The sequence below is a fragment of the Theobroma cacao genome, chromosome 7 (assembly GCF_000208745.1).
Source record: "Theobroma cacao cultivar B97-61/B2 chromosome 7, Criollo_cocoa_genome_V2, whole genome shotgun sequence".
Lineage (NCBI taxonomy): Eukaryota > Viridiplantae > Streptophyta > Magnoliopsida > Malvales > Malvaceae > Theobroma > Theobroma cacao.
Window position 1 is genome coordinate 973,750 of NC_030856.1, and position 18,624 is coordinate 992,373.

The 18,624-nt window shown below is 34.4% G+C and overlaps 1 protein-coding gene across 3 annotated transcripts; it reads right to left on the reverse strand.

Annotated features, from left to right (window-relative positions):
* Nucleotides 600-5,821, reverse strand: LOC18593326 (probable fatty acyl-CoA reductase 4). Of its 3 annotated transcripts, none has more exons than XM_018125260.1 (11): nucleotides 4,473-4,582; nucleotides 4,177-4,263; nucleotides 3,964-4,067; nucleotides 3,555-3,757; nucleotides 3,350-3,450; nucleotides 3,013-3,205; nucleotides 2,734-2,895; nucleotides 2,509-2,590; nucleotides 2,144-2,413; nucleotides 1,085-1,212; nucleotides 600-970 (listed from the first exon to the last, which is right to left on the reverse strand). In XM_018125260.1, the coding sequence occupies exons 2-11, from the start codon at nucleotides 4,259-4,261 to the stop codon at nucleotides 820-822; spliced, it is 1,479 nt and encodes a 492-aa protein (XP_017980749.1). In that variant the 5' UTR covers nucleotides 4,262-4,263; nucleotides 4,473-4,582; the 3' UTR covers nucleotides 600-819. The 3 variants fall into 3 exon arrangements, with proteins under 3 accessions (XP_017980749.1, XP_017980750.1, XP_017980751.1); XM_018125262.1 differs by having other exon boundaries at nucleotides 879-970; nucleotides 1,081-1,212; XM_018125261.1 differs by lacking the exons at nucleotides 4,177-4,263; nucleotides 4,473-4,582 and adding an exon at nucleotides 5,770-5,821.

Here is an 18,624-nt window from a genome sequence, read left to right on the forward strand (position 1 = left end):
TATCAGGCACTTTACTTTGATAATTACTCAAAATAAATTGAAACTGGTGGGGGCAGCTCGTTTCACAATTTATGCCTTGCATCTACAAGTATATCGAGACCACAACCTCATCGGGTCTACATAATGGCAAGATAATCATTGCCTTAAACTAGTATTCCCAAGCATCCTTATAATTGCAACACATCTTTATACTTATGTGACATATTAGTCACGAGCCCCAACTTGACTATATAGCCATTTGCTCTTTAAGCTTTAATGTTACCACATTGTGAGAACTCTTTCGAATCATCTTACCAAAGTGTTCACAAAATGGATACAAACCCATAACTTATGGTTTAATGCCTAAAATAGTGAACACTATCCCATCATTAGAGTTCTACCCTTATTTACCAATCATAACTCCCTAGCACATTTACCTATACATTGCTTGGTTATTCACGAGCCTCTCATGGTCATCCCATTTCAACCTCTAACACTCCCTATCCAGTACTTAGACCGAATCCCCACAAAAAACAATTTTGTCTTTAATTACTTGGTGTAAGAAAACAAACAAAAATTCAAGCTATGAATTCTTTATTTTATTTGAAGCAAAGATAAAATGAAGAAGGATCAAGAAAACAAATAAATAAAGAACTATCAAGGCAATAACATCTGTTATTCGTCACAATGAAAAGTACTGCAAGTACTCTCCTTCTTTCCTCATCTGTTAAGCTATTCAAAGCTTGATACCCACTACTTAAATCTTATCCAAAGGGTCCAGCATACAAATTTATAAAGATGTAGGTAATAGATTAATATTATTCTTGACAATAATTAAGATTAAATCGCATGTCTTAAGAGGCCAGGAATGTGAATGTTCATCATGTAATCCTCCCAATCAATACTCTTGGAATCAAAGTCAAATACACCCATATCAATGCCTCTCCCTTGAGCCACCATTCGCAACTTGTCTAAATTTGTGTCACTAAAGCTGTATAGGGAGAAAAGAACATTTAAAACAATTTGATTAGTGATTAAAAAAATTAAATTGTTAAGCCAAATGCAAGAATTTTGAAGTAATTAATAAACACATGTACATACTTACTTGCCCTTAAAGAAGGCATAAGGTTTGTAAAATTCTGCCAACCGCATTGCAAACTTGATTTTGCGATTAAGGTCCATGTAAACTTGCCTAAAATACTGGCAACTAAGGATGTTCACCAAATACAATACCTTTACAAATTAGAAACATAAAAAATAAATTATAATAAGATATGGGAATTTATTAATAAATTATTCTAAAAAATTTAAATAAATATTTATTTTTCTATTACATATAATCAAGTCGTTATACTATTAATTTGAGTCAAATAGATCCTTATAGTTAGAGAGTAACTAACTGCCATTAATCAAAGCGTCACACGTTGTTTTAAGCCACATGATGCTGACATGAAAAATAACATATAATCATGCCATCATAGTATATCAATATGTTACGTCAGTATTTGTTATGATGCATGTCTGTGATGTCAACATAATGTAACATAAAATTACATCTAACGTTTAACTAATGATAGTTAGTTAACCATTAGTTCTAAAATCTTATTTGGTCCAAAATAAAAATTTAAGTGTTTGATTGAATACAAAGTATAATAAGTTATTTGAATTTATCTAAATAGTTCAAAGACTCTTTAGATAATATGCCAAAATAAAAATTAAGACTGTGACAAACCTTTAATAGGAACACATATTTAATCCACATGTATAGAAAAATTCCATTGACCGTGCTCAAGAGTGTTACTTTACGAACTTTAACTCTTTGTCTGTTTCTATTAATCCATGGATTTCAGTGAAATAACAATATAAAAATTTTTAGTGAAAAAATTTTTAGTGAACTTCAACACGTTATTTTAGTATGTCATGTCATTAACTGTTATGACATGTCAGCATATTGTGTCAATACTATGTGATATAAAAAAACATGTAATGTTTTAAATAATGACAGTTAATTAACCATTAGTTCTATGGACTTATTTGACCCGAAACAAAAGCATAACAGTTTGAATGAATGCAATTAGAAAAAAAATAATTGATTTGAATTTTTTAAATAGTTCAGAGTCCTTTTAAATATTATGTCAAAATAAAAATTAGGAATGTAACAAACCTTCAATGGAAACACATATTTAGTCCACATGTAGAGAAAATATCCATTGATTGTGCTCAACACTGTGAGTTTACGAACTTTAACTCGTTGTCCGTTTCTATTAGACCATGGGTTTTCAGTGAAATAACAGTGTATAAATTTGCAAAAATCCCCGAGTTTTAAAGGATTTTTCAATGAGGAGCTAACATGGTAAATGGTCTGACAAGATTGATTACTTGTGTGAACTGACATGGCCACGACCATTGCATTTACCACCATGTCTGCAGGTATCTGCATAAATTTTGAAATTCACGTTTTTCACTTGCAATTAGACCCAGCTATAGGAAGAAAATGGTATATGTTATCCAGAGATTAAAAATTCTCACCACATCGAGGGCAGAGTTAGGATAGCCAGGAAAACATGTTAATTTCCCCTTGCCATAACTCACAATGACGCTATCTATAGTTCTGTAGTAACACAAATATTAATGAGTCATTATTCCAAATATACAATGTTAATGAAAGCAATAAATTGCATTAATGAAATATAATAATAATCCTAAATCAAATACCATAAAAATTTGAAGTTACAATTTGGTCATGATAATTACCTCACACCTTCAATCCAGCCAGGGAAGGGTTCTTTATAAGTGCTTGCAATCATGGTAGGGCGGATAATGACAAAAGGCAAATCTCCTTTGAAGTTCCCTAAAAGCATCTCTCCCATTGCCTTTGTAAACACGTATGTGTTAGGCCACCCATACAATTTTGCCCTGTATTCATAAGAAACAAGGTTTACCACTGTTTTCTTTTTACTTTTTTTTTTTAAATTTAAGATATCGTCCATACAATTCAAGGTGAAGTGAAAATGATGACGGTGAGAGAGAAACCTTTTGAGGCCGAATTCCTTCATTTCTGATTTTATTACTTCGTTTGGGGCATGTTGGAATCGCAATTCATCTAATTTTTCCTCTACAATTCTCTTCTCTTCAATAATGTCTAATTTACATGTTTTCAACAATGTATCATCCACGGAAAATGGTTTTTCTAATATAATTCCTGCTTCTTCACCGCACACGTAGGCTAAAAGAAAATTATGATAAAAAGCATGATTGTCAATCTTAATTTATCTCCGATATATGTTCTGAATGCACTAAAATTTAACTATGTATATAACAAATATCAACCACTAATTAATCAAGAACGATCAATTAATTTCATATTTACCAGTTGATGTGTGGAGAAACAGCTTTATCTTATCACATTTCTTCGCAAAGCTCAAAACGTTAAGAGCTCCAAACGTATTGATGGCCAATGCAACATCATAGCTTGAAAAATAAGAGGAAAGAAGAAAAGAAAAGCGGCGAATTATAGGCAAAATTATGTTCTTAAGACATACTCCTACAATTCAAATATGAGGATTCTAAATTACCTTTCATTGAATCCTGTCGTGGCAGCAACATGTACTACAATTTCTATTTCTTTCAACATTTGTTCCCTTAATTTTGATTCATTCACCCCCAAGTTTTCGGAAGAAATATCGCCAGGCACTGCTATCACCTTGGTTAATATAAAGGAATCAAATTCCGAACCCCAATTGTCTCGAAGAATCGTAAACAATTCTGTATCTATAATCTACATAAAAATTAAGATGTGTAAGTTTTTTTTTTTTGTGAATTTGAAATTGAATTTTATATCACGTGTAACAAATTGGATTGAAATAAAAATTTTAATTTCAAATTTAGTATGAATCATATGATAGAACAGTAGTAATTACGAATATGACTTTCATGATTATCGTAAAATTGTCTGAATTATGGAACTTAAAATTCATTATATACCTCACTATGCAGGCGTTTTGTGGCAGATTTAGCATCTGCAGCCTTCAAAAGAAGATAGAGCTTATTCACATTTGGTTGAATCCTTAATATCTTCTCGACAAAGACTGAAACCGGAGTTCAGAATTAAATGATTAAGTAAAACTAAAATGATTAATTATATTGTGTTTTAAATGAAATCATCATCCTTGGCTTCGTAAGAGAGAGAGAGAGTACTCTTTGCCAAAAATCCAGTTGCACCAGTGACTAAAATAGTTTTGCCTTGAAGAAACTTGACAACATGATCCAACTCCATATTCATGTCTGAGAACCCAAAAAGAAATCAAATAAAAGAAGTAACTTTTTTATAATATTTATTGGAATAAAATTGGGTAAAATTCAATATTTGATAGAAGAAAAGATAAGATAAATGTATGCTTCCCAACATCTAAATTGCAATGTTTAATGATAATTTGGAAGTATTGAAAATAATAGTAATTAAAGTTGAAAAATAATATAACATGTGGCATCACCTTGATTTTGGAATTTCTTTTCCCCTGTTTTTTTTTTCTCTTGTTCTTTTGCCTGTTCTTCCTCTTCGTCTTTATGTGAGTTCTAAAAGGTATTTATAGGGGAGAACCAGAGCTGTCGATGGAAGGGGAAAACCCCCATTTTGGTGCCCTTAGGCCACAGCTTTTGTGCAGTGAATGAGTTATGGCATTGATAGAGGAGAACCAGAGCTGTTGATGGTAGTGGAAAACCCCCATTTTGGTGCCCTTAGGCCAAAGCTATTGGTGGTCCTATTTCGTGTATCATATCCCATCTTAATTGAATGTGAATATGATTGTTAACACCTTTATAAGACTTTAGGTTAATCACTATTAGTAAATTATGTTTAAACTTTTAAAAATTATGTAATTTAGATCCGAAAAATTACTAGACTGGTGATGTTTGCATCAGGATCATTACACTATGTGGTTCGGAGTATGCATGTTAGATTACAGCTAACTGAGGGCAGAAGCTGGAAGCAGGATTAACGACCTAAATGAGGAAGGCAAAGGAGAGACGTGTCAAGGTCAAGGATGGATTAGTAGGAGGGATACCTTCCATCTCTGCTCTCCTCAAACACTTATATTTGCTTTAAAATGATATGGAATGTGGACAAATAAATATTTTTTTAGTACAAAAAAAAAAGAATAGAAGGTATGTTTGAGATTTCACTTAATGACAATTAAGTGATTTGGTGTAGCATTGCTGTAATGATCTACAATAAGGGATTGATAATTTCACACCTATTGAGGAGAAATTTATATGCTGGTGGAGAAATTATCAGTTTGATTGCTGTTGATGTTGGGAGGGTTGGAGAGTTTAACTGGTGTTTACATGGTCTACGGATGGCCCTTTTGCAAGTTGTACGGAAATCTTGGTTTTTCCTAACTTGTGGCTTTTGCTGCAACAGTCTTGCTAATTAATGCTTGCAAAGCTTCCATTAGGCAAATTGCAATGGAAGCTTCAGGACAAATTGATGGATTCAAAAGGTAAAAAGAATGAAGGCAACATCTAAGGTTTTAAAGAATATGAGAATTCTGAAGCTTCAGGGATGGGAAACGATGTTCAATTTGAATTCAAAAGAAGAATTTTAATTTCATATTACAAATTAACATGATTTTCATGATTATCATCAAATTGTCTGAATCATGTTAACGAAGTGCGGAACTTAAAATTCATTATATATCTCAGTATGCAAGCATTTTGTGAGAGATTTAATATCTGCAGCCCCTACAGAAGACAACTTATTCACCATTTGGTTGAATCCTTAATTAATATTACTCTTTGCCAAAAATCCAGTTGCACCAGTGATTAACATAGTCTTGCCTGGAAGAAACTTGACAACGTTATCCAACTCTATATGCATGTATGAGAATCCAGAAAGAAATCAAATTAAAAAAAGTAATTTATTTATTGTATATATTGGAATAAAATTGGGTAAATTTGAATAATTTAATAGAGAAAAGATCAGATATATATCCTTCCCAACACTTCACCAAGAAATTGCAATGTTTAATGATAATTTGGAAGTATTGAAAATAATATTAATTAGTGACTTGAAAAATAAGATAACATGTGGACACCAACTTGATTTTGGAATTTCTTTTCCCTTGTTTTTTATTTTCTTGTTCTTTAACCTGTTTTCCTCATTTTGCGAATTTGAGTTTAAGAGGTATTTATAGGGGAGAACCTGAGCTGTTGATGGTTCTTGTCAAAAATACCTCTCATACATAATGTGCTTTTTTAAAATAGCTCTCTCTATAATTTTAACTATTTTTAGTCAAGAGAAATTACTTTTGGACTAAATTACCTTTAATGAAACAAACCCATATGTTTAGGTCTGCGCCTCAAACTGACTCATATCCTTTGATCTTTCCTCATCAGACCATTTATCTCTGGAGTATTTCTTACCAGAAAGAAAAACTTTTAAGCATTTTGAGTATTTTAGAGTGATTTTTGATATACGTAGAAAACTTTTGAGCGTTTTGAGTATTTTTAAGCATTTGGAGTCGTTTTTGATACATAAAGAAAAACCTTTGAGCATTTTAAGCATTCTTCGACAAGTACGCATATTCGTTGATTATATTGTTAAATAGAATATGGTATATTATTTGAAGTTGTTGATTTTGTTAAATGAAATTCAGTAATTTTGGTGATTTTTAGGCCTTGGGTAACCGATATTTGTGCATTGCGTGACTAGTTTTTAGGCATTGCATTACTAATTTTTAGGCATTGCAGGATTGATTTTTAAGTATTATGTGACTAGTTGATATGACATTACCTAACAGATTGATAGACATTGCGTGACTGGTTAGTAAGGCGTTGCATAACTAGTTAGGAAGACCTTGTGTGACTTAGGCATTGCCTAAAAATCAGTCGCATAATACCTAAAAATCAATCACACAATGCCAAAAACCAATCACGTAATGCCTGAATATTAGAGACGTAATGATTAAGGCATGCAATGCCTAAAAACTAGTCTTACAATACCTAAAAGCTAGTAAAGCAATACCTAATAACTAATTGATTTACTTGCTCGCAGTCAGGTTTAAGTTGCCAAAGTCATACAGTATTCTAATTTTTTTTTTTTATAATTGGGGGAGAGGGGATTCGAACCCTGCTCTTTAAGCAAGGCGATAATGCACCAACCAATGAGCCAAATGCTCTTGAGTCATACAATGTTCTAATTTATAGATATATCTAATCAATTTCAACCCCCTCAACTATGGGGTTCTATGAATAAATCAATAAACCCAATAACTTAAAACACATACCTTGATATCATCTCTGCACTTTGGGGTGGCAAGAAAGAGCTGGACGACGAGATAGACAGTATTTGCCAAGAGAGAGAAATCGGGATTTGATTTTGAAATTTTTGTCTGGATGGTGACATAAAGAAAACTGAAACCATTTTAATTTGTCTGAAATTATTTAAAGGGCATTGTTATCAAGTCATGTCAAAAATTGACTAAAAATAGTTAAAATTATAATGAAGGATATTTTTGAATTACGTTTATGAGAAGGATTATTTCTCATAATTTTCTCTAGTAGAAAACACCCCATTTTGGTGCCCTTAGGCCACTACTTTTGAGCAATGAATGAAGTTATGGCAACCGATGGTCCTATTTCATGTAATGGCCTTTCCTTTCTGAAATTGGGTACTTCAATCCGAACATAAAGTTAGGTTTAGTTTCTACCAAATTTAGGGGCATGCTAGAGGGAAGCCCCAGCCGAAAGAATGTGGAGGTGGATTCCAATGGGTTTGTTAAGCAGGTGCAGACATTGCTATCAGTTTGTCCAGTTTGGCTCTCAGAGTCAAAAAAGGTTGCTCTCTAACAATCCCTATCAAGGTCTTAGACTGAACCCCACAAGAAATATTTGGTCTTTAATTACTTGGGGTAAGAAAACAAACAAAAATTCAGACTATGAATTCTTTATTTTACTTTGAAGCAAAGATAAAATGATGAAGTATCAACTACACAAATAAATGAAGAACTATCAAAGCAATAACATCTGTTATTGGTCACAACGAAAGTAATGCAAGTATTCTCCTTCTTTCCTCATCCGTTAAGTTGTTCAAAGCTTGATGCCCACTACTTCGTTTTTTTTTTAAGATTTGAAGAAGGAGATTCAAACTTTACTCTTCAAATAGGAAGATTATACATCAGCTAATGAATCAAATATTCGTGTGTGCCTTCTATGTAAATTTTATTCAATTAATTTTATTTTTTAATAATAATTAAGATTTAATCCATGTCTTAAGACGCCAGGAATGTGAATGTTCATCATGTAATCCTTCCAATCAATACTCTTGGAATCGAAGTCAAATACACCCATATCAATGCCTCTCCCTTGAGCCACCATTCGCAACTTGTCTAAATTTGTGTCACTAAAGCTGTATAGGGAGAAAAGAACATTTAAAACAATTTAATCAGAGATTAAAAAAATTAAATTGCTAAGCCAAATGCAAGAATTTTGAAATAATTAATAAACACATATACATTCTTACTTGCCCTTAAGGAACACATAAGGTTTGTAAAATTCTGAGAACCACATTGCAAACTTGATTTTGCAATTAAGGTCCATGTAAACTTGCCTGAAATACTGGCAACTAAGGATGTTCACCAAATGCAATACCTTTACAAATTAGAAACATAAAAATATATATATTATAATAAGAAATGAGAATTAATTAAATAAGAGAAGTTCTTATAAAAAATACAAGACATAATGTTTTAAGAAACCCTTAATTATTCAATACCCTTAACTTGGCTTCGTAAGAAACGTGACCAAAATAGTTTTGGCCATAATTTCAGGCAGGTTTATTAATATTCAAAATGATTAGTTCGCCCCAAAAGAATATTTTTCGCTAGACGCTTAAGTCCTATCATTAGTCAATTGCTAATGTTTCCAGTATTTGATGACATGGCAATATTTTAAGGATAATTTTACCCTTCATTATGTCGTAGCGTGCAAGAATCGGAACTCGACTGCTACGCTTGCAAAATTTAGGGAGTCGCCATCAAATTATTTTTTTATTTAGGTGCGATTGGCTACATATTAAGTTTGTTCTTCTCAACGAAATCTTAAATTAATTTTAGGATTGCTTAAAGAACAAGACTCGGTCTACGTATTTCAGAGTTAGATTCGGAAGCACAATTATACACGGGGAAAGATTAGTAGCCGCATGACGCCCGTTCTACGAATAGTACCACTTAATCATATGCTACCCTATTAACCTTAACTTTTTATTTTTATTTTTATGTTTCCCTAATCTTTATTTATTTATTTTATCTTTTATTTTATTTACAAATTAAAACATTTTTTTCAACCTTACGAGTGAGACATGCATATGATGCAATTGTGAAATACATGACATAAAATCTGGATAATGTCAACAAAAACCATTTATTGAGTGTACTTTTCAAATCTGTCCATCACACTAGTGAGATTCGGGAGCATTCTCTCACCTAGAGAAATATCCGAAAAACTAGCATTCGCAAGTTTAACGAGAAAATCCCATCATCGGGTAGTTGTTTGCACGTAAAAACTATATTTTAATAAATGCAAATCTTAATATGAGCAGAAACTTTTTATTAAAAATATTTTTCGAGCCCTCTCATCGTACTGGTGGGACTCGAAGGTATCCTTTCACCTAGAGAATAGTTGGTTAAAAATATTTGTTTACACTATGTCCATGAGCACTTTTATCTTCTAGTTGCCCCAAATTTGTTTCTGTTTCTAGGTGCGTGTATGCTTATATGGGAATCCCGTTGCAATCAAGTAATATCTCATCTGCACTTGCAACATTCAGGATGCTTGAGGAGCCCATTTATAATCTTTCCGATACAATCTCAATGACTGTGATTAGACTAAAAGATCCCTGAATAGAATATCCTCATCATTTCTCAACATGATGACCTGCCAGCTGATGTCATTCAGAAGCTTCCTAAAGGAAGTACTGACATAGCAGTTGATCAGAAGTCCTTCCACCAGTTCCTTGGTTCTTTTGCTCTATCTTGGCACATTCGATACTCTTTTTGTTCTTCATTCTGGACTTTTCACCTAACCAAATTCTCTTGTATTTCAGGAACTTTTCTTGAAGCTTTTGAGTAAAAACATTTATATATGCTACTCATCAAATAGAACTTTAATTTTACCAAATGCGAATCTTATATATCCTAGTGAGTGATACATATAGTTTGAAACAGTAACTCATCTTTTCTAGGAAAATAAGATATCCCCTACCTCTACATTCCTTTTAATGGTAACGAGTTTGTCGTAACATACGGGTCCGGGAACCCAACCGTCAGACGCGAATGTGAAAACTCACTAAAAAATTAAACTAAGAGTCGCCACCAATCTTTTTTACTAGGTGCGATTGGCCACCTATTGACTTGATTCTAATCGATGAAAACATAAATTAATTTTAAGCCCACCGAAAAGAACCTTAAACTGGTCTACGATTTTCTAGATCAAGGCTCGGGAGTACGGTTACGCCCGGGAAAAGATTAGCACCCACGGGACGCCCGTTCCATGAACGGTTATCATTCTTAGATTATCCTATTAGGCTTTAATTTTTAAATTAGCTATATTTCCTTAGTTATTGTTCACTTATTTTTATCTCCTATTTGACTTAAAATGGAATGCAAATATGAGGCAAGATGCATGGTGTGAAAAAAAAGCCGAATGAATAACTTTTTATCGAGGATATTTTCTCAAATCCGCCCATCATACTGGTGGGACTCGAGGTATTCTCTCACCTAGGGAATTATCTGAGAAATTCACCTTCGCAAATTTGACGAATAATTCCTATCATCGGAGTTATCGTACGTTTTCTTTAAAAATAATGTTTTCGTGCATAATGAACCTAATTCGAGCAAAAGCCTTTTATTAAAGATGTCTCTCGAGCCCTCCCATCATACTGGTGGGACCCGAGGATAACTTTTCACTTAGGAAACTTTTCGAGAAATACTCGCCTTCGCAAGATCCTCGAAAGATCCCATCATCGGGGCTTAAACTCGAAAATAGAAATATTTATATGCAATGATATGTATGATGCAATATATATATGCTATGCTAATGCAATTATCTATATTTTTTAGTTATTATTAATTAATTATTATTTTTATTTTATTATATTTTTTGTTATCATATTTTCTATTCTTATTTCTTATTATTATTTTTTTATACTTTACATTTTTTGTTCTAAGTTCTTATGTTTTTCATTTATAATTAGACAAATTGTTTATAATTCTATGTTATTTTAGTGAACAAAAATTTTATATATTTTTTTTATTATACTATTTTTATTTTATATATTTTTATATTTTTATTATTATATTTTTTCATAAGCAATCTTTTATTCAAACCTAATACCTAAGATCTTATTTTTTATATATATATATATATATATATTTACATTTTTTATAGTTTATGCCACTTAATATTCAATGCTTAATTTTACATTAGTTGTTTTTTATTATTTTTTTATTTTTTTATTTATTTAATGTCATGTATATTGTATTTTCACAAATTAATTATTTATTATATGTTTGAATTATTATTATTTTTTATCATTTATTATTTATTTATTATTTTTATCAAGTAATTTTTTTGGTATAGTCAAACTCTTTATTTATTACGAATTTCGAAATCTTGAAATCGATGCTCTTCCATCGTACTGGTGGAGCCTTGATTCGGATTCCGAACCTAGGGAATATCGGCCTAGGATTACGACTTCTCGTATCCCGACCGATTATCCCATCATCGGCAATGTTTACTTATCGAATAACTCATCACTTTGTCCCATTCTCATTCTTTTTCATTTATGAAACTATCTTTTTAAATACTTTGACAATTACATATTTCATTCTACTATATTTTCTATTTCTATTATTTTATTATTTTTTCTTATCCTTTTCCATGTACAATATCCCTCTAAGACTATTTACCATGTTATTATTTTTTACTTAAATGTTCATTTATTTTCCTACTCATTTTTATTTTTGGATCTATTTTTAAAACTAACCCTTCTCTTCCCTTTTTTTTTTACCTAAATTTTGCTATTATCTATTATATAATTAAATGTATAGATTCTTATATTTTTACCTTATCCCATTTCTTGTATATAAAATTTTAATTTCATTTTTTTAAAAATAACTAAAATAAATAAATATATAAAACAAAAATAAAGAAAAGACAAAGCATTCACAATAGGCATCAAGGATTCAAGCCCAATAATTGTAGAGCCCAGAACATACCAAGGTCGGGCTTGGACTAGCCCAAAACTGAACCCACAGATGCCCACAATAGCTCCAGAAGCCCACTCCTCCTTCAGCCAAAATGCACCGTTTAGTGCCTTGCTTCAGCTGCCTCCTACTAGCCAAAACGACGTCGTTTAATGCTTCAGCCCTAGCTATTTAAACTTCTTTTCTTTCCTCCCTTTTCATTTTCCCCTCTCACTTTCTCTCTCTACCACCAGATCTCTCTCTTTTCTCTCTCTAAAAATCAAACCTAACTTTAAAAAGAACCCTACTACCGGCGTCAACTTCTCTCTCCAAAACCCTTCGCCGACCGGTCGCCTAGATCTATTCTTTCTTTGCCCAACCGATTCTCTCTCTCTTTGTTCCTATGCCCACCGTTTGAATCTCTCTCTCTCTCTCGATGATCGAATCTCAGATCGATTACCCTGAAATGACCGATCGGTGACAAACGAAAGTCAGCTCTCACTTCCTTCCTCGCCGGTGATTCAGATCTAAGAAACCCGAATCCCTCTCTTTTCTTCACTGCCGTCGTCAGTTTCCTTTCACCGATGGCACAACAAACCAAGCCTCCTATCCAGTGACAGCAAAACCCAGACTTAAACGCCCCACAAACATTACAAAGACCCCAAACTCTCTCTCTCTGACCAGCGACACAACCTAAACCTCAAAATCCTTTTTTTTTGTATCTTTTTTTTTTTGTTTTGGATTCCCCGGTTGCTAGTGAATATAGGGTATTTGTTGTGGCTAGGTATTTGGGTTGCTAGAAAGTTAGGATTTTTGATTTTTTTTGTTGTCTCCCCCCTTTTCGATTGCTACAGTGCCCCCTCCCCTTTATACCCGGTTCCTGGGCACTGGGGAGGGGGCACATTCCACTACCTTGCCAGACGCGAATTTTTTGCATCTGGCAGGGTGAGGGAGGTGCCTGGCAGGGTGCGTCCGCACCCTGCCAGTCGTACCTTTCTCCCCCCTTTTTTCATTTCTTCTTTATTTTTTAATTTTTATTATTTTTATTATATTTTTTTAATTCATTTTTTCGTTTATGATTTTAGTGTCTACAACTGCCCCTCTTTGCGCATTTCGGAAATTCGAAATAGTGCAAAGACGTAGACACTGTATTTGACTAAATTCTTTAATTCTCTTACCAAGTTTTTTTTTCTTAAATGAATTCCTCAAAATTGAGGCAATGCGACTTTTAAAAATGAACTCTTCAAAACTGAGGCCACGAGACTTTTAAAATAAACTCCTCAAAACTGAGGCAATGGGACTTTTAAAATGAACTCCTCAAAATTGAGGCAACGAGACTTTGAAAATGAACTCCTCAAAACTGAGGCAACGCAACCTTTTAAAATGAACTCCTCAAAATTGAGGCAACGAGACTTTAAAATGAAACTTAAAATTGAGGCAACGAGACTTTAAAATGAACTCCTCAAAATTGAGGTAACGAGACTTTAAAAATGAACTCCTCAAAACTGAGGCAACGAGACTTTAAAAATGAACTCCTCAAAACTGAGGTAACGCAACCTTTTTTCCTTTTTTGGAATGGTGAAAAATAATCAACTCCTCATCTGAAGTTCTATGATTTTAAAGATGAATTTTCCTCTTTTTCAATTGTTTTAAAATTGTGGACATGGCAATTCATCTTCATCAGTTTCCTTTTTTTTTTTGGTGTTTTAAAGCCTTCTCTTTAATCAATGGGGGATGAATCGATCACGCTTCTGATCTCTCATCTTCCCCAATTCATTGCTCATAACTGTTTTCTTCCTCTATCATATGCATGGTCCAATCATTCTTCACATTTTTACTATGCTCCATTCTATTGCTATTTCCATTTCTTTCTTTCTTTTCTTAGTCTTTTCTCTTTTCTTTTTTTACATTACCAGACTCCATTTCATTCCTTGTCAATTACGATCCTTTTTCAAAATATTGCAAACATTTCTTACTTTATCATGCTCTTTATTAAGTATCATTCCAATTTTATGACAAATGCAATGCAATGTACTCATATCTCCTCTCTTGGCAGAATGGAAATGATGGCATTGTTGGGAGCAGAAAGGCTACTTTTCATTAGAAAAAATGGGAGTTTCTACAATCAAGCATAATGACAAGGAACAGGGGAAAATTGATTAATACGAAAGGGATACAGTTCTTTTTTATTGACTGTTTCGATAGATATTAACAGTAGTCTTGAAATTTTATCCCGAAACAGGCACATTTGTCAGCTCCCTTATCTTTTGTATAAACATCTCGGATCATGATCTTCACCCTTTCTGTGTTAAGCTTTTGTAGTACTTGGACCTCCTTCGTGTCTAGACCGCCCTTTCGGGTTTTCGCCCTAAACATATCTCCCAAATTCAAGCCGCATTTTCAGGTTTTCAACTTGAAAAATTTTTTTTTTATGCAAAATATTTCTTGAGAGCATCGGCATTCACCGGGTTGGAAAACTCCCTTCCGTCCATCTCCGCCAAAATTAGTGCTCCTCTTGAAAAAGCTTTCTTCACCACAAATGGTCCTTCCCAATTCGATGTCCATTTCCCGCGAGGATCATGCTGGTTCGGGAGAATTCTTTTCAATACTAATTCTCCTTCTCGGAACTGTCGAGGATGTGCCTTCTTGCCATATGCCCTCATCATTCTCTTTTAATATAACTGCCCATGGCAAAGTGCCGTCAACCTTTTTTCTTCTATGAGATTCAATTGCTCATATCGAGCATTAACCCATTCGGCTTCTTTCAATTGTACTTCTTTAAGGACCCGAAGGGAAGGGATTTCCACTTCAATTGGCAAAACTGCTTCTATCCCATACACCAAAGAGAACGGTGTAGCTCCCGTGGAAGTTCGGACTGTTGTGCGATAAGCATGCAAAGCAAAAGGTAACTTCTCATGCCAATCTTTGTATACATCTGTCATCTTTTCAATTATCCTTTTGATGTTCTTGTTGGCTGCTTCTACCGCTTCATTCATCTTTGGGCGATAAGGCGTTGAATTGTGATGCTTGATCTTGAACTTAGCACAAACCTCTTTCATCATCGAACCATTGAGGTTACTAGCGTTATCCGTGATGATCCTTTTCGAGAGACCATAGTAGCATATTATTTCTTTTTGGATGAACTTACATACCACTTTCTGGGTCACACTAGCATAAGATGCTACTTCTACCCACTTAGTGAAGTAGTCAATTGCCACCAGAATAAACCGATGCCCATTTGATGCCTTCGGGGTTATCAACCCAATCACATCCATGCCCCACATTGAGAATGGCCATGGTGATGTCAATACATGTAGTGAATTAGCATGAGTGTGGATTCCGTCTGCGTATATCTGACACTTGTGACACTTTCGAGCGAAATCCATACAATCCGTTTCCAACATGAGCTAGTAATACCCTACTCTCATGACTTGTCTTGCCAACATATGCTCACTTGCATGTGCCCCACAAATTCTTTTGTGGACTTCTTCAACTATTCTCCGAGCTTCGATTGAATCCACACATCTCAAAAGCACTTGATCTCTACTTCTCTTATATAAGATGTCCCCATCCAAAACGAAATTCATTGCCAACCTTCTAATGGTTTTCTTGTCATTTTCTGAGCTTTGTTCCGGATACTGCTGAAACTTTAGATAATGCACAATATCATGGTACCACAGTTTCCCGTCTACTTCTTTCTCTACACTGGAACAGTGTGCAGGGCACTCTCAAAGATTAATCATGATGGGTTGAATCTTGACATCGGTACCAACTTTGAACATTGCTACTAGCGTAGCTAATGCATCAGCCATTTGGTTCTCCTCTCGAGGCAAATGGGTGAAGCGAATCTTATCAAAATTTTCAATCAGCTTTGAAACATACTTATGGTACCGGACTAACTTCAAGTCGCGTGTCTCCCATTCTCCTCGCAACTGATAAATGACCAAAGCAGAATCCCCGTACACTTCCAAAACGTGAATTTTCCTCTCGATTCCTGCTTGAAGACCCATGACACAAGCTTCATATTCGACCACATTATTGGTACAATAGAAGTTGAGTTTAGCTATGACGGGATAATGATCTCCTTCTGGTGACACCAACACGACCCCTATGCCATGCCTCAAGGCATTTGAAGCTCTGTCGAAAAACATCTTCCAACTCTCTTTCTCTTCTGATTCTTCCTCATTTGTTTGACAAATCGACATCAGGTCCTCATCTGGAAACTTAAACTCCATTGATTCATAATCCTCATCTACCCTTTCAGCCAGAAAATCAGCGATTGCACTTCCTTTGATAACTTTTTGGGACACATATACAATATCATATTCAGACAACAACACTTGCCATCTTGCCACTCTTCCTTATAAGGATGGTTTCTCGAAGATGTATTTAATAGGATCCAACTTCGCAATGAGACAAGTGGTATGATATAGCATGTACTGCCTGAGTCGATGCGTCATCCACGCTAAAGCACTACACATTTTTTTCAACGAGGAATACTTGGACTCGTACTTAGTGAACTTTTTACTTAAGTAGTAAATTGCCCTTTCTTTCTTACCAGTTTCATCATGCTGTCCCAACACACATCCCACGGATCATTCATTTACTGTCAGGTATAAGAGGAGGGGTCTCCCAGCCACAAGTGGTACCAATACTAGCGAACTCAACAGATATTTTTTAACCTTGTCAAAAGCAACTTGGCACTCCTCATTCCATGCCCCAGGATTATGTTTGCGAAGGAGTTTGAAGATCGGGTCACATTTGAGTGTGAGTTGTGATAAGAACCGGGCTATATAATTTAATCTTCTCAAAAATCCTCTAACTTCTTTTTGAGTTTTGGGATGAGGCAAATCACGGATTGCTTGAACCTTATCCGGGTCAACTTCTATTCCTCTTTCACTGACGATGAAACCTAGTAGCTTTCCTGAAGTGACTCCAAAAGTACACTTTGCTGGATTTAATCTAAGCTGAAATTTTCGTAATCTCTTGAATAATGTTTCAAGATTGGTCGCATGGTCCTCTGTTTTGCGAGCTTTTACAATCATATCATCCATATACACCTCAACCTCTTTGTGCATCATATCATGGAAGAGAGTCACCATAGCTCGCTGATAAGTTACCTCGGCATTTTTCAAACCAAATGGCATTACCTTTTAACAAAAGGTCCCCCACATAGTTATGAAGGTAGTTTTCTCTCTATCCTCTGGTGCCATCTTAATTTGGTTATACCCTGAAAAGCCATCCATAAAGGAAAACATGGAATGGCGAGCAGTATTGTCAACAAGGGTGTCAATGTGGGGAAGAGAAAAATTATCTTTTGGGCTAGCTCTATTCAAGTCTCGATAATCCACACACATTCTCACTTTCCCGTCTTTCTTAGGTACTAGGACAATATTTGCAACCCATTCAGGGTACTTAGCTACTTCCAAGAATCCTGCATCGAACTGCTTTTTCACCTCTTCTTTAATTTTCAACAACATTTCAGGTTTCATTCTTCTCAACTTTTGCTTAATCGGTTTGCATTCGAGTTTCAAAGGCAGTTTATGGGCTACAATGTCTGTATTGAGTCTTGGCATATCTTGATAAGACCATGCAAACACATCTACATATTCATGAAGTAGCTTTATTAGTTTTTCTTTTTCCATTGACACCAACGTCACACCAATTCTAACTTCTTTCTTATTTTCGTCATTTCTCAAATTTATCGTTTCAAGTGTCTCTTTATGTGGGACAATTTGTCTCCCCTCCTGTTCTACTAGTCTTAACAAGTCCAGAGTTAAATCATAATCCTCCACGTTTTCTGTATCGTCAAGTTCACTAACACTTGTACCTTTTTCGAAATTAACTTCAAAACCAATGTCATTATCATCTTTGCATTCATTATTTGGAATCCTGGAAGGTAAAGGGGATTGAAATATGTAGAGCTATTGTATAGATAAACAGTTAAAATAAAAGGATGAAATGACACGAATGGAAATGGTTAATCATGAGAAGAGATATGAGAAATGTACTACGCATGTCCATTTATTAGAATGATAAATGATAAAAAAGCCTGATACATAAAATTCCAATGCTTTTGGGCATAAGCATGGATGTTTAGTTTGCATTACTTTGAAATTGAATCACAAGTGACTAGTAAACTCATGGTGGTCCAGCTGCTCAACTTTAGATTCGATGGCCCGAAGTATGTAGTAGGAATCCCATCCACATTTCCTGACTGTTCTTCAGCTTCCTCTGTTGCACATATTGATAAATCAGAAAAGGCTTCCCCTAAAGCTGACACTGATTCTCGGCTCCCAACGGTGGGTGATTCAAGAAAGATGCAACCTCCAAATCGGAATGTCTCGTAGAGATGAGGATATATGTCATTCCTTGGATTTCCAACTCATGCCTCTTAAAGCGAGCC

Bases quoted from the DNA above. Each gene is read 5' to 3' on its own strand.
- LOC18593326 (XM_018125260.1), bottom strand. From the start codon at position 4,261: ATGAATATGGAGTTGGATCATGTTGTCAAGTTTCTTCAAGGCAAAACT. The intron at 2,414-2,508 runs GTGAGAATTTTT...AAATTTATGCAG, and splicing joins CTAACTCTGCCCTCGATGTG to ATACCTGCAGACATGGTGGT. The intron at 971-1,084 runs GTAAGTATGTAC...CTCCCTATACAG, and splicing joins TATGCCTTCTTTAAGGGCAA to CTTTAGTGACACAAATTTAG.